The sequence below is a fragment of the Crinia signifera genome, chromosome 4, assembly GCF_055691185.1.
Source record: "Crinia signifera chromosome 4, ASM5569118v1, whole genome shotgun sequence".
Lineage (NCBI taxonomy): Eukaryota > Metazoa > Chordata > Amphibia > Anura > Myobatrachidae > Crinia > Crinia signifera.
In genome coordinates, this window is record NC_139220.1 from 255,711,108 (window position 1) to 255,732,879 (window position 21,772).

Genomic DNA, 21,772 nt, shown 5'->3' on the forward strand with positions numbered 1-21,772 from the left:
TACATGGATTTGTGGATCCACGTCTTCTCAGATTTTTGGATTGTTTTTTTGCAAATCGAAAAAATATTAAAAACTTTAAATAGACGGAATGCAAATTCCATCTCCACGAAAAAGGCGGCTATTTCACCATTTTTTGCAATGGATCAGATCATTAAATACCATCTATAATGGTTCATGTCCAAAAATCTCCACTATGGCAGGGACTAATATAAATGACTAAATATTTTCGGTACTTGTGTAGTTTCACGGCGCCACTGCTCTAGCTGTTCTCAGCACAGCGTGTGGCTGCTTTACATATGTAATATACGTTATCAGCGTAGCGCTGGCAGCAGCAGCGCGCGCTGCCCAGCGCTGACAGGTCATTGTGGTACTTGTAGTTTCACAGTGAAATAGACAGTCCTGCACACCACGGACAACGGGGGGCATGTAGTGTGCAGCAGTGTGCAGGACTGTCTATTTCACTGTGGAACTACAAGTACCACAATGACCTGTCAGCGCTGGGCAGCACGCGCTGCTGCTGCCAGCGCTACGGTGATAACGTAGATTACATATGTAAAGCAAGCACGTGCTGCGCTGAGAACATCTAGAGCGGCAAGCGCACAGTTAAACACAGAGTCTGGCAAGCTGCCAAGTTTCAAACACAGACTGGCGCCGTGAAACTACACAAGTACCATATTTTCTGTAAAGTGCTTTGTAATGTGTAGGCACTACAGTATATAAAAAATAATAATATGCTACTGACTAAATTACACTTGCTGCATCATTAGTTTCCAACTGTTTTTGCTATTCGAACACACAAGTTTCATAATGATTATATATCTAGAAATGTAATTCACCTGCCATGCCTATCACACAATTCCAATTCATTGTGCATTCTCTCCATATCCCGATGACCAGCCCGTTTCATGATACACAGCTGTGTCCCCACTTATATTGGACCGGGGGTTGTGTATGTATCGGTGCAGCTGTAGCTGTATGAGAGCAGGGCTTGTAGTTGACATGGAGAACTTCTAGTCACGTGTTGCAGGGGGTGTGTCTGAGAGCGTTTCTGGCAGCAGCGTTCGTCATAACAAAATTTGGACCTTATCTATGTGATATTAGCTTTTTTTTTAATTTTCCAATGCAAATGTAATTCCATATAGCTTTAAGCATAACATGATTTTTTTGGCAGTGAACCTTCTTAGGAATTCAGATGACTTGGACTGTTCCAAATTGATGACTTGAATGCATATGTCCACATTACCATACGCTGTATAAATGGGGTGCTGGATGACGGCCTGATAGTCAGGCTCCCGATATCGGAATCCCGCCTGTTCAAATTCCCGACAGTCGGGATCACCACTGGCTGGGGCTATTCTGCCTTCTGGGGGTCCCCATTAAGGGAGAATATAACCTGTGGTGAACTGAGCGAGCCACCAAGCCTGCAGTGGGGCGAGCCTGCAAGGGGCTTCTCTTAGTTAACCCCCTGACAGAGTACCGTCATTTGGGATTCTGATGTTTGTATATTGACCGTCAGAATCCCGACTGTCGGGTCTTCATACCACACCCGTGATTCACCATTCATTTCCGCATATGTACTAGGAGGTCTTCTCTGTAGCGCATGCCAAGACTTCCTGGTGGATGTAACCACGCAATAACCAGCAGCTCTGTAGCAATCACTATTATCTGTAAGATGTGGTAATAATATACACCGATGTTTATTTATATGAAATATTGAGTATTTCAGCAGGTGGCAGTGCAGCCTTGCAGAGCTAGTATAACAGTGTAATTGTATTCTGTACAAGGAACCATGTTTTGCACTTTTGTTTCACGTTTATCAGACGCAGCCTAATAGTTGTGTGGGCGGTTATCCATGTGTTCTAACATTGAAGCCTTCCGGGCATCCCCAGAGGAATGTGATGGCTCGCTTGTCCACAAGAGATAAAAGTAAAATCTGCCAGATATTGTAAGTGTTTCAGCGCCAGTTCACAATGGACCATTTCACAGGACACATCCATAGATGAATGGGTTTTACATTTATAGTCATTTTAGACGTTAACTGGCTGCTTATCGGAGCTTCTGTTGGCAGGAAGACTTCTACGGTAAGAGAGTGCCTACTTCTCCTGCCCTACTTACTGATTTCAGCCAACGTGCCTGATAACTGAATCATCAGTGCCGTACACATTCATCTACGGCCAAATTAGAAATCCAGTAGATCCAGGGTCTTTACGATGTATCACCACATAGTTTCATAAGAGCATTTAACATGTTGGAAAGACTTCACAAATCTTTTTATTTTCCATTCACATTTGTAAAGCATTCCTCTATATGGTGTGTTAGTAATAATTGTTTCTGTTTGTTTTACAATGTTATTGTTTGCTTTGAATTGTTCTATGATTTGAAAATTAAATCTTCACTTAACTTCCCCAATGGGCCATCCCCATGACAACCTTAGTTGCTGCCCATCTGTTTGCTGTTGTTAGAGAAATGCTTCCAATGTGTTGACTAGTATCGAGGAAGAAAATATATTACTGGTGATGTCAAGGAAGAAAATATATTACTGGTGATGTGTGTATTTTTTTATTTATTTATTTATTTATTAACCATTATTTATATAGCGCACACATATTCTGCAGTCCCTGCTCCAAATTTTCTTTTTTTGTTGGGAGCCAATTAAGCTACCAGTATATATTTTTGGAATGTGGGAGGAAACTGGAGTACCCGGAGGAAACCCACGCAAGGCTGGGGAGAATATACAAACTCTGCACAGTTAGGGCCATTGTGGGAGTTGAACCCATGACCTCAGTGCTGTGAGGCAGTAATGCTAACCAATAAACTGTCCGTGTTGCCCTATGTGTTTGACGATCAGGGGATTTCATTTGCAGCCCTTAGGGTACAAATAGGTGTTGTGCCATGACCTTGCCTTGTGTAGGTCTGGCTCCTCAGCCAGTTACAGTCTTACAAAACGATTCTCAAGTTTTTACGTATTGACTTCCACAAACATATTTTATCTAATAAGCCCATTGGTAAAAAGTTTGTGTTTGTGTCTATGTTGGGTGTGGCTGCTGATCTGCATGGTATTTTAGTTATAATACAGTGATTTTGGTACAGTATTCTTCCAGGTACTTGGGTTTCTCAGCGGGGCAGAGACTTACGTTAGCGATTATGTTCTGTAATGCTGTGCATGATATGTCTGCACTATATAAATAAAGGATATTATTAATTATGTGTTTCTGTACTACTTTAACCTTAAATACCTTTTAAGGGTATTTATTAGTCACATTTAATACCATGCGTTTATTTAGCTATAATGTCTTTTGATTAAAAATAATTGCTATAGAGGGTCACTTTATTTAAAATAAAATGTCATTAGTTGATTTGTTACATTGGAGTTGATGCGTGGAGAAGTTGGCTGTAGTAACCAAATGTATTGATAAAGGCTACCAGATTGATTGCCATGGGCAACATTTCCACTGGTTGACTACTTAACTGTCTCATTTCTTTCAGCCATGTTCTAGTTTGGGGGGAAAAACACAATTCCACACAGCCCTGAGAGTTCCGTGCAGAGAACAGCTATGTCACTGCCCAATATAAAATGTAAAACAAAGAGCCACCTTACTGCCCGCATTATCATGTTAGAGTTAAGAGGGAATGAATGGTAGTAATGCTAGCAAGTAAGGGGGTTAGAAACAAGTTCAGCATCTTTGTAACAGAAGGCAGCTCAATACATTTTATATTAAGCAAGTAGATGGGTGTAAATGAGCACTGAAGGTGCAGATCAAGAAAGTGACCGCCCAAAAATGATTTGGAAATGGAAGCCTGTTCTAATACTTGTTCTTGTTCGTGAAAATGCTTCTCAAGTCCCTTTTGTAGTATTTCCACTGAGGTATGGGTTTCTGGTGCTGCCTGCTCATAGTGCTGGGATTAAGGGAATTCTCTGACGAAAATGAAATATCCTCCATTTACTCTCCCGTCCACAAATGCTTATTCACCATGTGTCAGTGGTGTAAGTTCTTCCCAGTTGGCCGGAGGCAAGATAAATATTGTTGCCCCCTCTCTCCACACACACACACACACACACACACACACACACACACAACACCAACAACACCAACACCACCACATTCTATTATCCTGCTAGGAGGGGGGGGGTCAGCCACAGAAGCAATGTCGATGGCTTTCAATGAACTAATTCAAACTCGCAGGGGAGGAGAGGTGCCCCCTTGGGAGCAGGAGCCCGGCGGCAGATGACTACATTGCCTCCCAGAGGTTAAACCTCCTGGTGTCACTGTCGTTTAACACAAAACCAATGCTTAAGGGCCCTGACCGATATTATCATATTCCATTGTACCACTTATACATGTTTTTATTATTAATAATAATAATACCTGAAGTAAACTACAATATTTAACATTTAAAATTGTACACATATATGTCCCTCAAGCTGCCATGAAATTTAGTTTTGTGAATGTATTTAGGGGGTGATTCAGATCCGCTCGTAGTGGGCCAAATTTGCTCTCCTGGCCGATGGTGTGGGTTTGCGCATGCACAGACTCCCTGAGAGAGAACACCTTTGGCGAGTTTCACACTCTCTGGGGCATTAGCTCCAGGATGGGAGGGAAGGGGGAATTTTATGGGTGCGTCCATAGTGCTGTGCGTATCCCTGAGATGCAGGTGTCTCATGACGTCAGCACTCGTCCGGCATTCGGCCATCTCCGGCCAGGATAAAAGTCGGTTTATACAGAGTTTTGTCTACGAAGGAAAAAGAAAAATCATTCGATGGTGACCGACCATCGAATGATTTTTCGACCGTGTGGCCTCATGCGAGTGGATGTGTAAGCAGAGCGGCGTTTACCTGCTCGCTAGGCATGGAATATATGCTGCCTAGCGAACAGGTCTGAATCGGTCCCTTAGTGTGTATAACGTGCTTGCCAGGATCAGTGACCTCTCTGGGATGGCCACATATTGAGATGGGAGCCTCTATCTGTCTGAGCACCTGTGAGAAAGCAAAGGGCCACCCTGTCTCCCACATACCGTCATATCCTTGGCTAGAATGTTCTGCTAGAGTACAGCCTATTGCATATGTCTGATGGGTTACTCTGTCCTAAATAGTAAACCCACAAAAAAATAATGGAATTCATGCTACAGCGAGGCCTTTTTCCACTACTTCTGATTGCATGTCACCAGCTTAAGCATGACCTAACCATGTTGTATCACAAATGCATGGTACAGTTTCCCATGTCAGGGCTTATTAAGGTCCTTGGGCAGCGTCAGGAAGTATGATTTCTTAAAACATTGGGCCTAATTCAGAGCTGATCGCAGGACAAAGTTGTTCTCAAAATGGGCAAAACCACGTGCACTGCAGGTGGGGCAAATGTAACCCGTCTGAATTAGGCCCATGGCAGAAGTTGGTAAAGCTAGTGTGAAACATTTACCTGACCGATATATGGCACGGCCCTGCTTTACCGGGATTTGTCACAGTATGCCTCTACAGTTCTATTTTGCATTATATATAAAGTTGGAGAAGGGTGGGGTAACATCCATGAAATTTGGGGAGTGATACTGCAGAGATCAATGTAAAATACTGTACAAATCGGGCAAGCTCATTCGTGAAACAGACTTGGCACGCTAATGCATTCTCACATACATGTAGGAGGGCCTTGAAGCTGAGCTAGTCATATAATCGCTTCCATGCACTGCTATGATGGTCACAATGTGCTTGGCATTAGGCAGGGCTCTCGGCGTGGTGGGAGTTAACAATAACAAGCATATAAAGTGACCACAGATTACTGACAGCCCAGGAAGGTTTTGGAGGAGAGCAACATCCCGACCTTCAAAGCCTGAAACAACAGCTCCATGTATGGCTGTGCCCGTGCTCTTACCCACCTGATTGGCCGGGTCTTGTTGGGAGCTGTGACAGGTGCTAGAGAAAGATACACCTGTTCCTTCGTGTGCTGCTGTTGTAGCAAGGTTTGGGAGGCACACAACTCACGCCAAAGTAATACAAGATGATCTAGTTGGACATTTCAGCCAATAATCACCTCCAACCTGCCACACATTAACCAATTACAGTGTATTTGTTACTGTAAAATTTAACCCTTCTCTGATAATTTTTTTTGTATTAGCCACCTACTACTGAACAAATGTATGTACTAACCAGACAGACTGGTGTATGATTTTATTTGGAAAATCACTTATAACCACATGGCTGATACATATTTGATTTATTAACTGCTAGAATGCATGGTTCAATGAATAAGTGTATACAGCACTAAAGTGACTTAGATCATGCGGAACATTACATATGCTTGTACGGAGTTGTGCATTTAGTGTTGAGAAATAATTTGGTGTGTCATTATCACTCTGTGCTTGCTTTGGAAGATTAGGTCGTGTCGTCGTCGGCATGTGGTTTGGGTGAGGCCATACTCGAGGTTATTAATCTGGCCCATGACTTGCTAGATGAGTCAAAGCAGGCATGGAAATTCCCTGGTCTAACCCAGTGTACTGTCTGTGTGTGAGACACATAATTATGGGAATAGATCTAGCAGCGCAAAAATGTTCCTCCTTGAATAAAGACGCTCTCCAGGTAGAATTTTTTTACTCACATTCTACATTTTACTGGGATACTTGTTAATACAAAATGAAAGATAGGGGCATACACACGGAGCGATTTTGTGCTATTTTCTAAGCAATCTGACTAGATTTCTTAGAAAGTAAACACAGATCTCTCCGTGTGTATAACCCGAGAGATTAAATATCTCTTGCTAATTATGTCAGTCAAAATCTAGTCAAATTGCTTAGCAAGTGACTGCAAATCTCTCTGTGTGTACAGAATGAAAGATACTGATTGCAATCTCTCATTCTGAACCACTACCCGGCCTTCTTTTGCTTATGCAAAATTGTTTAGCAAAGTTGCTTAGCAAAATTGCTTAGCACAAATCTCTGCATGTGTATGTGCTCCCCATAGGAGATCTGGACAACAGGAAATAGCCTACCCTAAATAACTTAGCAAAATTACTTAGCACACATCTCTGCGTGTGTATGCCCCTATAGAGTAGCCTACAGTATACATTATCCGTGTTTATTTGGTTTGCTTCTTAATTTGTGTATGTCCTATTAAATTCTCCTACTTTATCTCTAGTTTCCATAGAGATTATATATAAATATATCTCTGTCGTCTCAGCCAGCACAAAAGGTGTGCCATCTCGCTCGTCATAAGTTACACAAAAGATTTTTGGATAATCCCAGCGCTCTAAATAAGTGTTCGGTTCTAGTAGGTGAATCCACAATTGAATAGAGTTTCTGGGAGGTTTCAGTCTCTAAGGGCTTCGCTCTTTTAGACCCAGATTCTGCCTTCTCGGTTAGCGCAGTTTGCATGTGAATTTTCCAATTGTGTTTCAGACTCTCAAAAAGAAAGGCTTAGATGGCTGTGAGAGCCCAGATGCTGAGAGATACTTTGAGGAAGACACATTCGCCAAATTAAATGAAGATAGTGATTTTGTTTTCAAGCAAAACCCTGTAAGTATTTTTCACCCTCCTTCCCTTCCTTGTATGTGTTGATCCTTTTTATTGACTTCACTGTCTAGGCCCTGAACAAGAAGGAACACAGAGGCTGCGACAGCCCGGACCCAGACGGCTCATACGTCCTCACCCCCCACACCGAGGAAAAGTACAAAAAAATTAACGAGGAGTTTGATAATATGATGCGAAATCATAAAATCCCTGTGAGTACAAGTGTTTGTTTTTCTTCCTTCCGATAACGGGAGAGCAGTACCCATTAGATGACATGAAAAGTGACTCGGTCGACATGTCGACACAAGCAAAATGTCAACATAACGTTGTGACATGAAAAGGTCGTCATGAGTTTTTCGTGCTTTTTTTATACGTAGCATGGCGAGTGAAGCCACTAATTGGGGGGGGGGGGGACTCATGTTGACGTATTGCTTGTGTCATCTGTTTTCCAGTGTCGACACTATGATCCATGCCCGTGAAATCTACATTAATGAACATGGCCATTAATCATCAGACAGGGAACTGGTAACACTCACATGTATATCTGACAGATGTTAAAGTATGATATCAGGGCCTGATTATTTTATGTACATTGTTAATTGGAAACATGGAGGAGAAATAGGAAAAGAGGCAGCAGCTTGGATTGATGTTGAAATTGGGTCAGCAAGTCGACATTGCAATTAAATTATCAAGCCACTCTCACTAAAAGAAAACATGGGCCCTTATTCAGATCTGATCGCAGTACAAATTTGTTCTCAAAATGGGCAAAACCATGTGCACTGCAGGTGGGGCAGATGTAACATGTGCAGAGAGATTTAGATTTGTGTGAGCTTTTGGTTTCTGTGCAGGGTAAATACTCTCAGCATTATTTTGTAGACTGAAATTTAGGTTTCAGTTTCAACACAGCCCACCCAAATCTAACGCTCTCTGCACATGTTACATCTGCCCCACCTGCAGTGCACATGGTTTTGCCCATTTTGAGAACAAATTTGTACTGCGATCAGATGTGAATAAGTATCATGGAGCATTATGGGTGTGATGTCACATTTCATGTGATCCTTTTATGTGTTTACACACATGGGCTTTTCCCACCTTCCTCACTGCATGTAAGAGCTCTGTTGGAGGATTTCCTGCTAACCTGGAGAATACAGTCATTAGGTTGACCCTATTAATGTCGACATGCATTGGGTCGACAGGTTGACAGCTGAAATAAATCAACAATGGGAAAGTCAAAAGCCAAAATGGCAACATGAGTTTTTCACGTTATATTTTAAGCGGACGTTCAGACTGGCGGTATTTCATGCTCTACCATCCACTACAGCATGCTGAGAGAAGCATGACGAACGCAGCGAGCCACGGCACAATTATACCCCTTTCACATCCCACATAGTTATCGGGAACATGTCGGTTTGAAAGGGATTTACTGTGTCCCGCAAATGGGTAGCAACACGGCTTTCGGTGTGAACGGGCTAATCGGGTCGAGCGGCCATTTCCCGTTCACACCAATGGAGGAGGCAGCGCTTGGAGCAGAGCCACCTCTATGCGCTGCCTCCTCACACGCCCCCGATAATGCTCCGTCACTCTGCCGCGCCCCCGGATGACGTCAGCGATCCAGCAATATTGTCTGTTCGCTGGCTATCTAAACAGACCAAAATGCAGGGTCGCACCGGGACTGAACCATTTCAAAGTCCCGGTGCGACCCTGCATTTTGCGGTCTGAAACCGGTATAAGACCGTGTCAATGTCGACATTCGGGACAAAAAAAAAACATGAAAAACTCAGATCGACCTTTTGACTGTCGACCTTCCCATTGTCGACTTAATACTTCTGTCAACCCTCCGACCCTGTTGATCTTAGCCATGTTGACCTAAAGCCTGTCAACCTTTAGTGGGCAACCCAATGCATGTTGACCTGAACTAGGTCAACATAATGACCAATAGCCCTAACCTGGTCTCCTACATCACTGAATATTCCAATAGGTAGACAGCTACCTTATAGCATGGTACCCACGGCCTACACACGGCTGCAGACAGTACATGGGCTATAATTCAAGACCTGGCAATCTTTTGAATGCACCCAGGTATTATGTGAATACATTTTTGGTTCCGCACACTTTATCCAAAAATAAACACTTATCCACTTTTATACCAAAAATAGAACTTTAAGACACTTTAAAAATGAAGTAGTCTTGTACAAAGGGCACTTGGTGTAACAAGCCTGTGCTGTGCCAATTTGTAATATTAAGTCTATTAGCACAGTGTTTGTCAGTGCCATTTATGAAGGCTATCCTCATGTAGCTATGATGATAATCGTGTTTACAGAGTTCATTAGGGATTCTTGTATTTGCCGCTTTGTGTACTCAGCTTATTCCAGGAATGCAATGCAATTACGTTGTAAGCAGATGGGCTTTCCTCACAATCTGTCAGACTGTAGCAGAACATCTTTGGATGGTTGTGACAGTTGTTCCCCTCTATGTTGTTGTGCACCCCTGTTTGTTTATTAATATGTTAACTTGCACCACTAAAGTATCCGTTGCCTAGGACTGGAGATAATGCCAGGTGGGTGATCTGCAGAGCCATCCTAGATTTCTGTAGCCTCATGACTCAAGATATCTTCAGTTAAGCAGATTGCATTATAGTAACATACCACAATTCCTATAGAGCCACATTTAGGGGGTGACTCGCAAAGCACATTTGGTTTGCTAATAGATAAAACCCTGTGCACTGCAGGTGGGGCAGATGTAACATGTGCATAGAGAGTTAGATTTGTGTGAGTTATTTTGTTTCTGTGCAGGGTAAGTGTTTTTGTTTTTACACTGCAATATAGTTATCAGTTTGAAGTACACGCCCCACCCTCATAATTCTCTCTGCACATGTTACATCTGCCCCACCTGCAGTGCACTTGGTTTTGTCCATTAGCAAACCAAATGTGGTTTGCGAGCAAACCTGAATCACCCCTTTAATGTATTTGTAAGGCTGCTGCTTCTTCCAGGATCCAAACTGTCAACAAAAGACCAGTCACAATAGTACAGCAGTAATCTTTTATGTCATTTGATAACCTTTTATGTCATTTGATAACTGCTTCATATGTGTCACTGGGGGTTATTCAGACCTGATCGCATGGCTTGGAATTTGCATGCTGTACAATTATCTTTAGACTCCGTATGCGCAAGGTCGTCTTGCGATTAAAACCTTCAAGTTTTTAAATGCTGGCTGTATGCAAGTTGATTGATGGGAAGTCAGCATTTGGGGGGTGGTAACTGGATGTTTTCTGGGAGTGTCAGGGAAAATGCAGGCGTTTGAGGGGAAGCTGTGTGACGTCCCCTCCAGCCCTAATCTGACTGCTTCTATCACATCCACCAAGTAAATCTCGGGCTATGCACAGAATGCACACCGTACACTGGAAAAATCGTTCGATGATGAGCAGCTTGCGAATGTAATCGCCGATCCAGCTAATTTTTGCAAGTCGTGCTAAGCAAGCTGCAGGCTTGCACAGGGCGGGATTTCAGGCAGTCTCTGCGGCAATTACGTTATTGCCAGGGTCTGGAAATTATCAGTCCAACAGTCAGGTCTGAATAACCCCTATTGTTCAGTTGTATACCGTTTGTTTCTATAACTCAGATTATTTATTTATATATATATATATATATATATATGTATGTGTGCTATAAACCAAGATGCATTTAAACTTTATATAAAGTGTGACTTTAGTTTAATTATTAATTAGTGAAACTTATTCAAGGCTTCTACATCTGACATTATTATGCATAATCTATCATTATTGTTGTATTTACACGCCTTTTATAATGCTTTACATTTTTGTTTGTACATGTTGTTGTTGTTTTTGCTTGTTTATTTTTTATTTTTTGCTTTTCATATATTTGTTTTGTGTGCGCACCCCATGTTCCATTTACCATATTCTCATCATTGTGGTATTCATTTTACGATACGTTTTTTTGTTTTACATTTAGGCATAACCAGCTTGTTAATTCTCTCTTACATGCACATAAACATACATCCATGCATGCACACCATGATCTATTTAGTGGGGTGTGGTCATTAGGTCGACAGCATATTGGTCGACAGTCATTACATCGACATGCTGAAAGGTCGACATGGGTCTAGGTTGACATTGGACAAAGTCGACAGTTCATTAGGTCGACCTAGTCTAGGTCGACAATCAAAAGGCCGACATAGGGTCTTTCACTGTTTTTTGAGACAACATGTGCCAACAGGCGGTATTTCATGCCCTACCATCCACTAGGGCGAGTGTAGTGAGGTACCGTGCTCGAAGTATGGCAAGCGCAGCGGTGCAATTTGTCCTGTGTCCATGTTGACTGTGTCGACATTTGGGTAAAAAAAAAACAATGACAACCCCCATGTCGACCTTTTGACAGTCAATCTAGACCATGTTGACTTTATACTTTTTTCACTTCTGTAGTATGTATTTTAGTAGTATACTTATGTAGTATGTATGCTCAATATCGTTAACGATGCGCGGTCCATGCAGCGTTAATGATACCCCCTCCCCCCAATTGTCTGAACACGCAGGCCATTGACCTGCACATTCAGGATATCGTTAAGGATATTATTCTGTGTGTACACATTCTATTGTCCACCCGTGGGTCGCCTAGTGTGTATGGGGCTTTATACTGCTTTTATACATCTTTTTTACATGTACTAGGAGTAAAGAACCCACTGTTCTGCCATTGCTCCCAGTGGAATGCAGTATTGGATACGCCATGTGATCTTACAGACATCAGTATGAATGTATAGTATCTGAGAGATTCAAGGCTGCATGACTCTGGTCACCAAATAAGTCTTATTTGATACTAATAAACCTGTGGTGCAGGGAAGAAACCTCATTTGGAAGTAGTGCCAGTTGAAAGTAGTGCCAGTATCTTATTTAGTATCCTATTAGCAGCTGTGAATTTACCAGGCAGAGGCATACCAATGGCACTGCAGCCCAGGGGGGTGGGGTGAAAAAGTATCACATCTAATTGGAAAACCCCCGAAAATGGATAAATATTATATTGCGATCAGGCACCTGCCAGCCATGGTGATACGAGACGTCTTTGCATTCTACATGAGCTATTAGCTGGCAGGAAACGTGGAGACTTTTAGTTCCACTGCAGCTAGCAGATAGTTTAGGCTCTTGCTGCATTGGAACATATATCTCTGTTACAGCAGAGGCGACAGGTTTGCTAGGTCTATTTAATATTCATCTATATGTGGGCCACGGGTGTAACATATTGTAAGTCTTTTCTTTTTATCAGTCACTTATTGAAGTTTTTATGTAATATTTATTTTAGATAGAAAAAGATGAAACCATTAAATAACTTTTATTTTTTGGGGGGTAACCTCCAGGAAATTTTTTGCTTACATTTTATTGTTAAAACACATCTGCTCAGTGCATTGTAGCCCACCCACTTCCTGCCTTTATACTGTACGCTAGAATATATGGTGATGACATTTCTTTGAGCACTTTTATGTTTATGCTGTTGACCCTTTAGAAGGGTATGATTCATTGTCATGGCTTGGCTTGCATTGCCATTCATATAGGCATGGCCGTAGTTTTTACAAATAATTTTAGTATGATTATTCTTTCATTTGTTCGCAGCCTGGACTACCACAGCAGAACTTCTCAATGTCTGTGACTGTCCCAGTGTCCAACCCAAACAGTTTGACGTACAGTTCTCCAGGGAACACACTCGTCACATCTTCCCTGGCTGCCAGCACCTCATTAACAGATACGGGCATGCTGTCCCCTCCTCAGACAGGGCTCCACAGAAATGTGGGTTCCCCAGCGGTGTCCCAGAGGCCGCCTAGCACTGGTAGTGCAGGTAAGAAGCTGTTATTTTATCTCTTGTATCAGTGTCACCTCCGTGTCCTATGTTCACCCTTATCCCTTTCATATCAATGACCTGCAAAGCATCATTCTGTGTATACCACCTTGAGTTATGTCCAGCAGAGCATCATTCCATGATCCTCCCCATATGATTCTCCTGCAGAACATAACGCTGTATACCCTTGCAGAGCCTCACTGTATTAATGCCTCTCACATTAACTAAATTAATGAAATAATACATCTTTATAATATACGCTCTCCTCCAATAACACCCTGCATAGTGATATTGTCATTCTGATAATCACCCCATTACCTAGCTGAGCATACTTTCATTGTCCACCTGCTGCTGACAGTTGTATTAACATTATATCTGCATCAGAATACGATGGTTTGAAATAAAACAAATGAAATGAACGGTAAAATGAAATCTTTTGTATTTCCTAACCAGCTATTACCACTTGCAATGATAGGATGCAGGAAGGCTCTTGTACCTGTGATTGGCGGGAGTGAGATAAAAACTAAATGTCATGTTCTGTGTCTTTTTGTGTCTCCAAAATGACCACATTGTTTCTTAAAAGAAATAAGACCTGGAGTGGCTCTACCTATATTTCCTAGGTGGAGCCTTGTTATTATGTTTGGGTTGGAGGTTTGTGTGTTTGTTTGTTTAATACTTTTAATTTAAATATATAATAATGTTTTACTACATTTTGCTCAGTTCCATAATTTGTCTTTTCTCCTCCACAACTGTGCAAGATACACCCATCCATAGTTTGAGAGAGTCGCTAGGGTCCAGTCCTCAGTGGAATGTACTGTATCTGGTTGGGTCTCTGGTGTTGCTGATTTGGTCCCACTCCCCTGCTTTGTAGCAGACAGGACACGGGCATTGGGCTAAAGGGTCATATTTAGCAGTGTAGGTTTTGAAATCTCTAAAAACTGCCTTTTGGTTTATGTCAAAAAGACTTGAACAAAGCCATAGGGCCTGATTCAGAGCCACGCACAATGGTTATGTTCACAGAGCTGAGAGGCTTTCTGCTTCTGTGTGTGCGCTCACATCCCCTCTGAGGCATAGGTGTACGCACAGCAGAGCTGTGGTGATTGTCACATGGTGTCAGAGATGGCTAGACCGATATGTTCTCTCTTGTGTGCCTGTCACTGAAGTGTCTCTTTACACAGATGATGAATCCTTTACTATAGAGGCCATACTGGGACAGAAGCTCTGCACCTGATAAGGTGACCGATGGTGTCACCTATAGAGGCTGGTGTATGTACACCAGAGAAGGACTTTGTATAAGTGGGGTTTATTCTGGTTCACTCCTTCTGACAAATTCCGTCTTAAATGGACAAAACCATGTGCACTGCAGGGGGGCAGATGTAAAATGTGCAGAGAGAATTTTATTTGGGTGAGTTTGGGTGTTTCTGTGCAGGGTAAATACTGTCTGCTTTATTTTTACACTGCAATATAGATCTCACTTTGAAGTAAAAGTAAAACCCCACCCAAATCTAACACTCTCTCTCTGCACAAGTAACATCTACCCCACCTGCAGTGCACATGGTTTGAGAAGGAATTTGCCAGAAGGAGTGAACCAGAATTTACCCCAGTATTTGCAGAAAGTTACAGACACTGGTGACTGCCAAAAACGCATCCACATCTTCGCCCCCCTAGGAATCAAGCCCATAATGTCAGAAGTGTTAATGGTCCGTAAACGAGTAATTGCTGTTTTGTCAAATGAATTATGAATAAAATTCTGCCTCACAATCTTTTTCAGTAACCTCCTATAATATTTTGGCAGGTGTGATGTTATGTCCGTCCGACATTTCTGTACCAAATGGAGCCAATGCCAGTCCAGTGGGTGAGTGCCATGACCGTATCTGTTTTCTGGGCAATGGGACTGTGTGTTTGAAATCCATCACTAGTTAGAGAAGAAATGTATTTCCAGAAACAGATTGTATAAATGACATATTCCAATCACCACAAGGGAAGCAGTGTAGAACGATTGGCTCTCATCTGTGGCACCGCGTGTGTTTATATTTATGTCATTTATATTGAGGGATCTTTCTGTAATCGGTGTGTTAAGGTTTATGTGTTTTCTATTGAGCTAGATCTTTCTATATTCAGTGTGTGTGTGTGTAATGGGGCCTACACACGTGGGGATTTCAAGGCATTTTGTAAGCGATCTCACTAGATCACTTAGAAAATGAACCTACATCGCTCCGTGTGGAGGGCAATAGCAATGTGCTGCCCCTCGTTGCTATCGCCTGGCGATTAATATCCAGCATGCTGGAAAATTCTAGTAATATATCCGGACAGGGCCAGTGTTCTCACAGGAGAACACTGGCCCTGACAGATCGCTCAGCACATAGCTGACACATTGCTGGGTGCTGAGCATTCTAGCATTGCTCAGAACCCTCAGCAAATCTTTACATGTGTAGGCCCCATTACACCTATGCAGATCTTGCCCTATCTATTCAAATTCTTCCTCTGTAGAGCTTAAGTATCCTTGGACCATTATCAAATCATTAAACATTTATGTTAAGCCGCATATAAGTAGAGTTGTTTGAATTGAAAGGTCTTGCTATATGTAGGAAATCATTAACTGTTACTGCAGCAACATAGAGGCTCTATCAACAGGACTCCTTACACACACATGTACTGTACAATGCAACAGATTAGAGGAATGGATCTACAGCAAGATTTGTTATAAGTGAAGTGGCCACAGTTTAGTAAGGTGACACTATTCATTAATGTATATAATCTGCCACAGTACATTGTGGGCAATGCTGTATTAAGGGCCGGATTGGGACCAAAAATAGGCCCTGACATTTTGAGCACACAGGCCCACCTGCTGTGTGTCAAAAGGGGGTGTGACCTAAAGGAAAGTAGGCGTGGCATCACAAAGGGGCGTGGCATAACAAATTATACTACACACCGTAATGCCCATTACACATAAAGGCACATTATATTATTAGAAGTAACAATAAATAAATTAGGAAAGAAATAGGGTGAGGGAGCAGAAGAAAAATGCACTGCAAGAAGTGCAAGTAGCCACAATGGGAAGCTCAAGGTTAATGACCACAATGATTAGGGTTAATGACCACAATGATGCACTGTGTACTAAGTGCAGTCACCAGCAATCACCCCAGTACACCCCACGCCACTGTGCAAAGTGCAAATGGCACTGTGCACTCTGCAGCCCCCCAAGTGGTGCCTACCTCCTTTCACTCAATTTCAGCCGCTGGGTTTCTGTACGCTGGCGCAGGGTCTCATACTGGTGCTGGCCGCCATGTCTTTTGATCCCTTGTGCTGGCCGCCGAGTCTCCTGCGCTCTAGCCACTGGTCTTTAGTCCCCCGGCGCCGGCAGCCACGTCTTCTATGCGCCAGCTTCTGGGTCTCCTCTCCTGTTCCCCGGCACTGACTGCAGCCAGATCACATGTTTCTTGCCGCTGACAGCTGGGTCTCCTGTTAGGCTCCCACCACCACTCAATAATCAAAACGGTGCAGGGGGTGCTTTCTGCACAAAATCGACCCACAAAGCCATTTGCCAGAAGTGCCAGATGGCCAGTCCGGCCCTGGCTGTACTGCAATCACAGCAGAGCACAAACCAAAGGTAGGTTTGTGGTGGCTCTGCCACACATCAGAACGACTTTCCTCCAACCATCCAACTAGTTGGTTGGATGAAATAAAAATCTGGTACTGGATGGGAGCAAAGGACAATCAGAAATGTACTCACAAACCCAGGAAAATGGACAAAAACATTCAGTCAAATAGTTTAAAACAAACCGGTTCAACTACAGTATCGTGTCTGAGCGACAGTTTTTGACGTTTTCCAGATTTTGGGAGCAAATTTCTGAAGTGAATATTACATTTGCTCCCATCCAGTACCATATTTTTATTCCATCCAAGCTACTAGTTGGATGGTTGGAGGAAAGTTGGTCTGATGTGTGGCCAGCAAAGAGTACATTTAATAATAATAATAATAATAATATAACTAATAACTTTACTGTCCCTGGTAATGCTGAGAAGATGTTTATGTTGCAATTTGCACAATTTTTTTTTAATCTTCCCATTACCTATGCACTTTTGTATGTGTTATACATATGTGGCACTCTTTACTTAATAGACTTCACATCTTATTCAGTGGAAAGAGACATTTTAGTCTGATGCAGATACAGGTCTGGAAGTGTACATTTAATGCACTGCAGAACAGTCAAATGAACTTGAACTCCATTAGTCTGCCCTGTCCTTCAGCAGGGTACAGGGCACTGTATAGTGATGCAACACACCACTGCCTTCGTTCAATTTGGAAATTAATTATCAGGGTACTATTGAGCTTTCATAAAATTGTTATTTTGTTCTTTTAATATTAAGTAGGCTCATCTTGTGTTCTCTTAGGATGATTGCATTTTTTCTTAATATTACATTTTTATTGAGTAAATGTCACATGTGATATGAGCAACAAAACAGCGGTAACTTATAATACAATAAAGAACATGGAATGAAGAGGGGAGGGAAAAAGGCCCTGAGTACAGCAAGTTGCATGGGAAGAAGATCCACCAAAATCTCTGGTGAAAATTCCAGTCTGTGTCCCGGGATCTTGGCGGAAATGCGGTATGAAGGGACATACACACAGAGCAATTTTATGCTATTTTCTAAGCAATTTGACTAGATTGCTTAGAGTAAGCACAGATCTCTCCATGTGTATGCCCTGAGAGATTAAATATCTCTTGCTAACGAAGTCAGTGCATGCAATCAAAATGTAGTCAAATTGCTTAGCAAGTGGTGTACAGAATTAGAGATACTGATCGCAATCTCTCATTCTGAACCACTACCCGGCCTTTTTTTTGCATAAGCAAAATTGCTTAGCACAAATCTCTGCATGTGAATGTGTTCCCCATGGATGATCTGGACACCAGGAAATCGCCTACCATAAATAGCTTAGTAATATTGCTTAGCACACTTCTCTACGTGTGTATAAGTAGTTAATCATATGAAAGCGAGAAAGCAAGCAGATAACCAAGAAACATAAACAAAACTATAGAAAAGGAAAGAACCCCAGCCTTTTAGGGCCCTAATGGGAGGTGTTCATTCGGCTTTGTTCACCAGCCAAAATGTTGCTAGCTAATCACTCCACCCAAACCATATCATCAGAGGGTTAGCTGCTTATGAAGAGTAAGGGAACTTCCACCATCCAAAAATTTACAGTGTGCCTGTACGTTAGCCTAAGTAGCTTTGAGTGTCTTTGTCATGCTGAATGACAATGGTAGGCAATGACTCCAATTTTGGACATGACCAGAACACGACAAGATTAAAAAACCGCAGAAGCACACCATAAATCATTACATCTCACAAAAAAAAAAAATCACAAATCCCGTATCAAAGCTGCTACCATCCTCAAAGGATGAGGTTAGTAGTAGGCAGTGGAAACTCATCTGATGGAGATATTTCTCTGTTGTATGCAATGTATTTAGAGAAACCATGAATGCTATAGGAAAGAGGGCAACTATTTTGTTGTATTACACGTTGGCCCTTATTCTGGTCCATTTGTTTGCACAGGGACCGATGTTGGCCGCATGCGCATTTCTGCACATGTGCATATGGCGGGTGCGTCTAGCCATGGTGAAATAACCGTTCACCGGGTGCACACACCCAAGACAGCAGGGGGGGGAGGGGATAGTTGCGCCTATGGGAACGCCCATCGTTTCATGGTGACGTGGGCACTGGGGGCGGGCAGCTGACATACACGGATGTCAGCTGCCCACCCACTTCCTGCCGAAAGGCCACGCATATCTGAGGTTACCTGAGAGTATCCTTAGATGTGCGTGGGACTTCCACATTCTTCAATGGTTGCCGACCATCAAAGGATGTGGGTGTACCCCCGCAACCTGCGAATGGATGTTTATGTAAAACATCCATTCGCAGCCCCTGAAAATGTACGTGGCATGCGAGGGGGGTGGGGCGAGGAGCGTTGGGGGGTGCGGGCATACCGGCATTTGGCATCTGGTGGACTCGCAAGGCTCAAATCAACCAGAATAAACCCCATTGTCCAATATATTGTATGGTATTCTACTAACAATGAATAATTAGCTCTGAAATATGTATTTAAAGAAAAGCACCCAAAACCAAATGTTGTTTTATTACTTGGAATTCATTATAATAGCACTAAGTCCTGTTACGCCCCTGCACTGTATACTTCCATCTACTGGGATTATGTAAATAGGAGCTAGCAGGGGTGTGGATCGTTTGGTCTACAACAACTAGGTCGACGTGACATTAGATCGACACAAGCATTAGGTCGACATGGGCTAGGTCGACAGTCAAAAGGTCGACATGGGGTTTTTCACTGTTTTTGGACCCGAATGTCAACACAGTCGACAGGGACACACTTTGAAGTGCACCGCATCCCCTCGCATCGCTCACAATGCTTCGGGCATGGTGCCTTGCTACGCTCGGCACACTATTTTATTCTCTCACCACGCCCTAGTGGATGGTACTGTAGGGCATGAAATACCGCCTGTCGGCTCGAAAAACAGTGAAAAACCCCATCTCGACCTTTTGACTGTCGACCTTGCCCATGTCTACCTAATGCGTGAGTCGACCTTGGCCCATGTCGACCTAGTGGTGTTGACCCAATGCTTGTCGACCTAGTTGTTGTAGACCTAATGACCGTAACCCGCCAGCAGGGTGTATTGTCATTGCAGTGTCACTCAACTCTTCTCCATCGTGCTCAGTACCCGCATATTCATCCCTATGGGGCTGCGAAGAGGAGTCTGTGAGTTTAGAGGTACTGTAAGTGCAGAGTTGATCCCTACTAACTTTCTTCTGGGGTATGCCAATTCTCTCCTATATGTGCATTTGGATGGGGGCGTTGCAACTAGTATACACTAGTGCAGTGTTTGATTAGTAGAGGTAGAGGCACATAAAAATAAGAGAATTTTAATGTCCACATACAGGACTCGGACCAACTCTAAACTGTTTTTTAGTTTCGTAAAAGATTATTATTGGCATCTGTTTATATAGTACTAGCATAGTCTGTTGGGAATACAGTAAGAAATCAATACTGGGTGATGACCAAGGCAGTGAGGTAAGAGGCCCTACTTTGAAGCTTACCATCTATAATACATTTGGCTACTTTTTTCGGTACTTGTTTCTTAGCACGGCGCCCATCTCATCGTATACCATAAGCCTTACAATGGTATGCGATACGACGCGACGGCGCCCGATGTTATACAATTTTAAATCGTATACCATTGTATATTGCATAATGGTGCTTTCAATGTTAAATGGCCCCCCTATAAGATTATTATTTGTATAAGCACCCTATTGGGTGCTTACAATGTTAAAAGCACCCCCACTATCAACGCCAACCCGAAGCGTGGCGAGCGGCGGCGGTATGCGTCCTCCGACCTTTTCATACCCCCACTATCCACGTCGGCGTGGAGTTGATTTTAGATAGTGTGGTGAGCGCAGCGGATACGGAATACATGTAAAGTAATACGCGTCCCTCGCGGGGCTCGCTGCGCTCGCCACGCTTCGGGCTCGTTGGCTTGCTGCGCTCGCCACACTATATAGGATCAACTCCACGCCGACGTGGATAGTGGGGATATGAAAAGGTCGGAGGACGCGTACCACCGCCCCTCGCGGGCTCGCTACGCTCGCCACGATTCGGGTTGGCGTTGATAGTGGGGGTGCATTTAACATTGTAAGCACCCATAAGGGTGCTTATACAATAAAAAATCGTATAGGGGGACCCTTTAACATTGAAAAAAAACCATTAGGGCGCTTATGCAATTTAAAATCGCAATGCATATGGCATGCGATGCGATACAATGAATACAATGCCATACGACTGAATATCGTGGGCGCCGTGCTAAGAAATAAGTACCCTTTTTTCTCCCCATGACTGGTATCTTAGAACAAATGTATGATGGTGATGCTCCATACACTAGAGCCATTGTAATAATCTATAGATATACTTCTAGTATGTGCAACCTAACAGTGGTACCTCAGGGTGAGAGACACAAGGTGGACAGGGAAATATGTGCATATAGGAAAGACAACGAAAGCTGAGAGTGGGTATAGATGACAATCTTTGCATAAGGACGTAGTATAAGGTACGCCAGGGGTTCTCGGTCCTCAGGACCCCACACGGTTCACGTTTTCCAGGTCACCCTGAAGGTGCACAGGTGCTTTTATTACTCATTGACACATTTGAACATTTGTGATTCTGTGAGGAGACCTGGAAAACATGCACTGTGTGGGGTCCCGAGGACCGAGTTTGAGAACCTGTGAGGTAGGCCATGCTATTTACCAGTCTGCTGCAAAGTTGTCATCTTGTCTCAGTTGCACGTAAATATACATTTTCTGTCATGGGGCACAACAAAAACTAGTCAACAGCTTGGCAGATGGCAATGTCTTTGCAGAATTGTGTTGTTCCAGC

General features: G+C 42.9%; 1 protein-coding gene across 8 annotated transcripts in view; it reads left to right on the plus strand.

Annotated features, from left to right (window-relative positions):
* MEF2A (myocyte enhancer factor 2A) overlaps positions 1 to 21,772 on the plus strand; it is a 126,613-nt gene that overhangs the window by 86,339 nt on the left and 18,502 nt on the right. For 3 of the 8 annotated variants that reach the window (XM_083184259.1, XM_083184261.1, XM_083184260.1), the window contains exons 4-7: positions 7,381 to 7,497; positions 7,566 to 7,703; positions 13,110 to 13,332; positions 15,128 to 15,187. In XM_083184259.1, coding sequence (XP_083040385.1) covers positions 7,381 to 7,497; positions 7,566 to 7,703; positions 13,110 to 13,332; positions 15,128 to 15,187 — 538 coding nt within the window. Of the gene's footprint in view, positions 1 to 7,380; positions 7,499 to 7,565; positions 7,704 to 13,109; positions 13,333 to 15,127; positions 15,188 to 21,772 lie in introns of those variants that run through there. The other 5 variants (XM_083184264.1, XM_083184266.1, XM_083184262.1 and 2 more) reach the window with 3 other exon arrangements.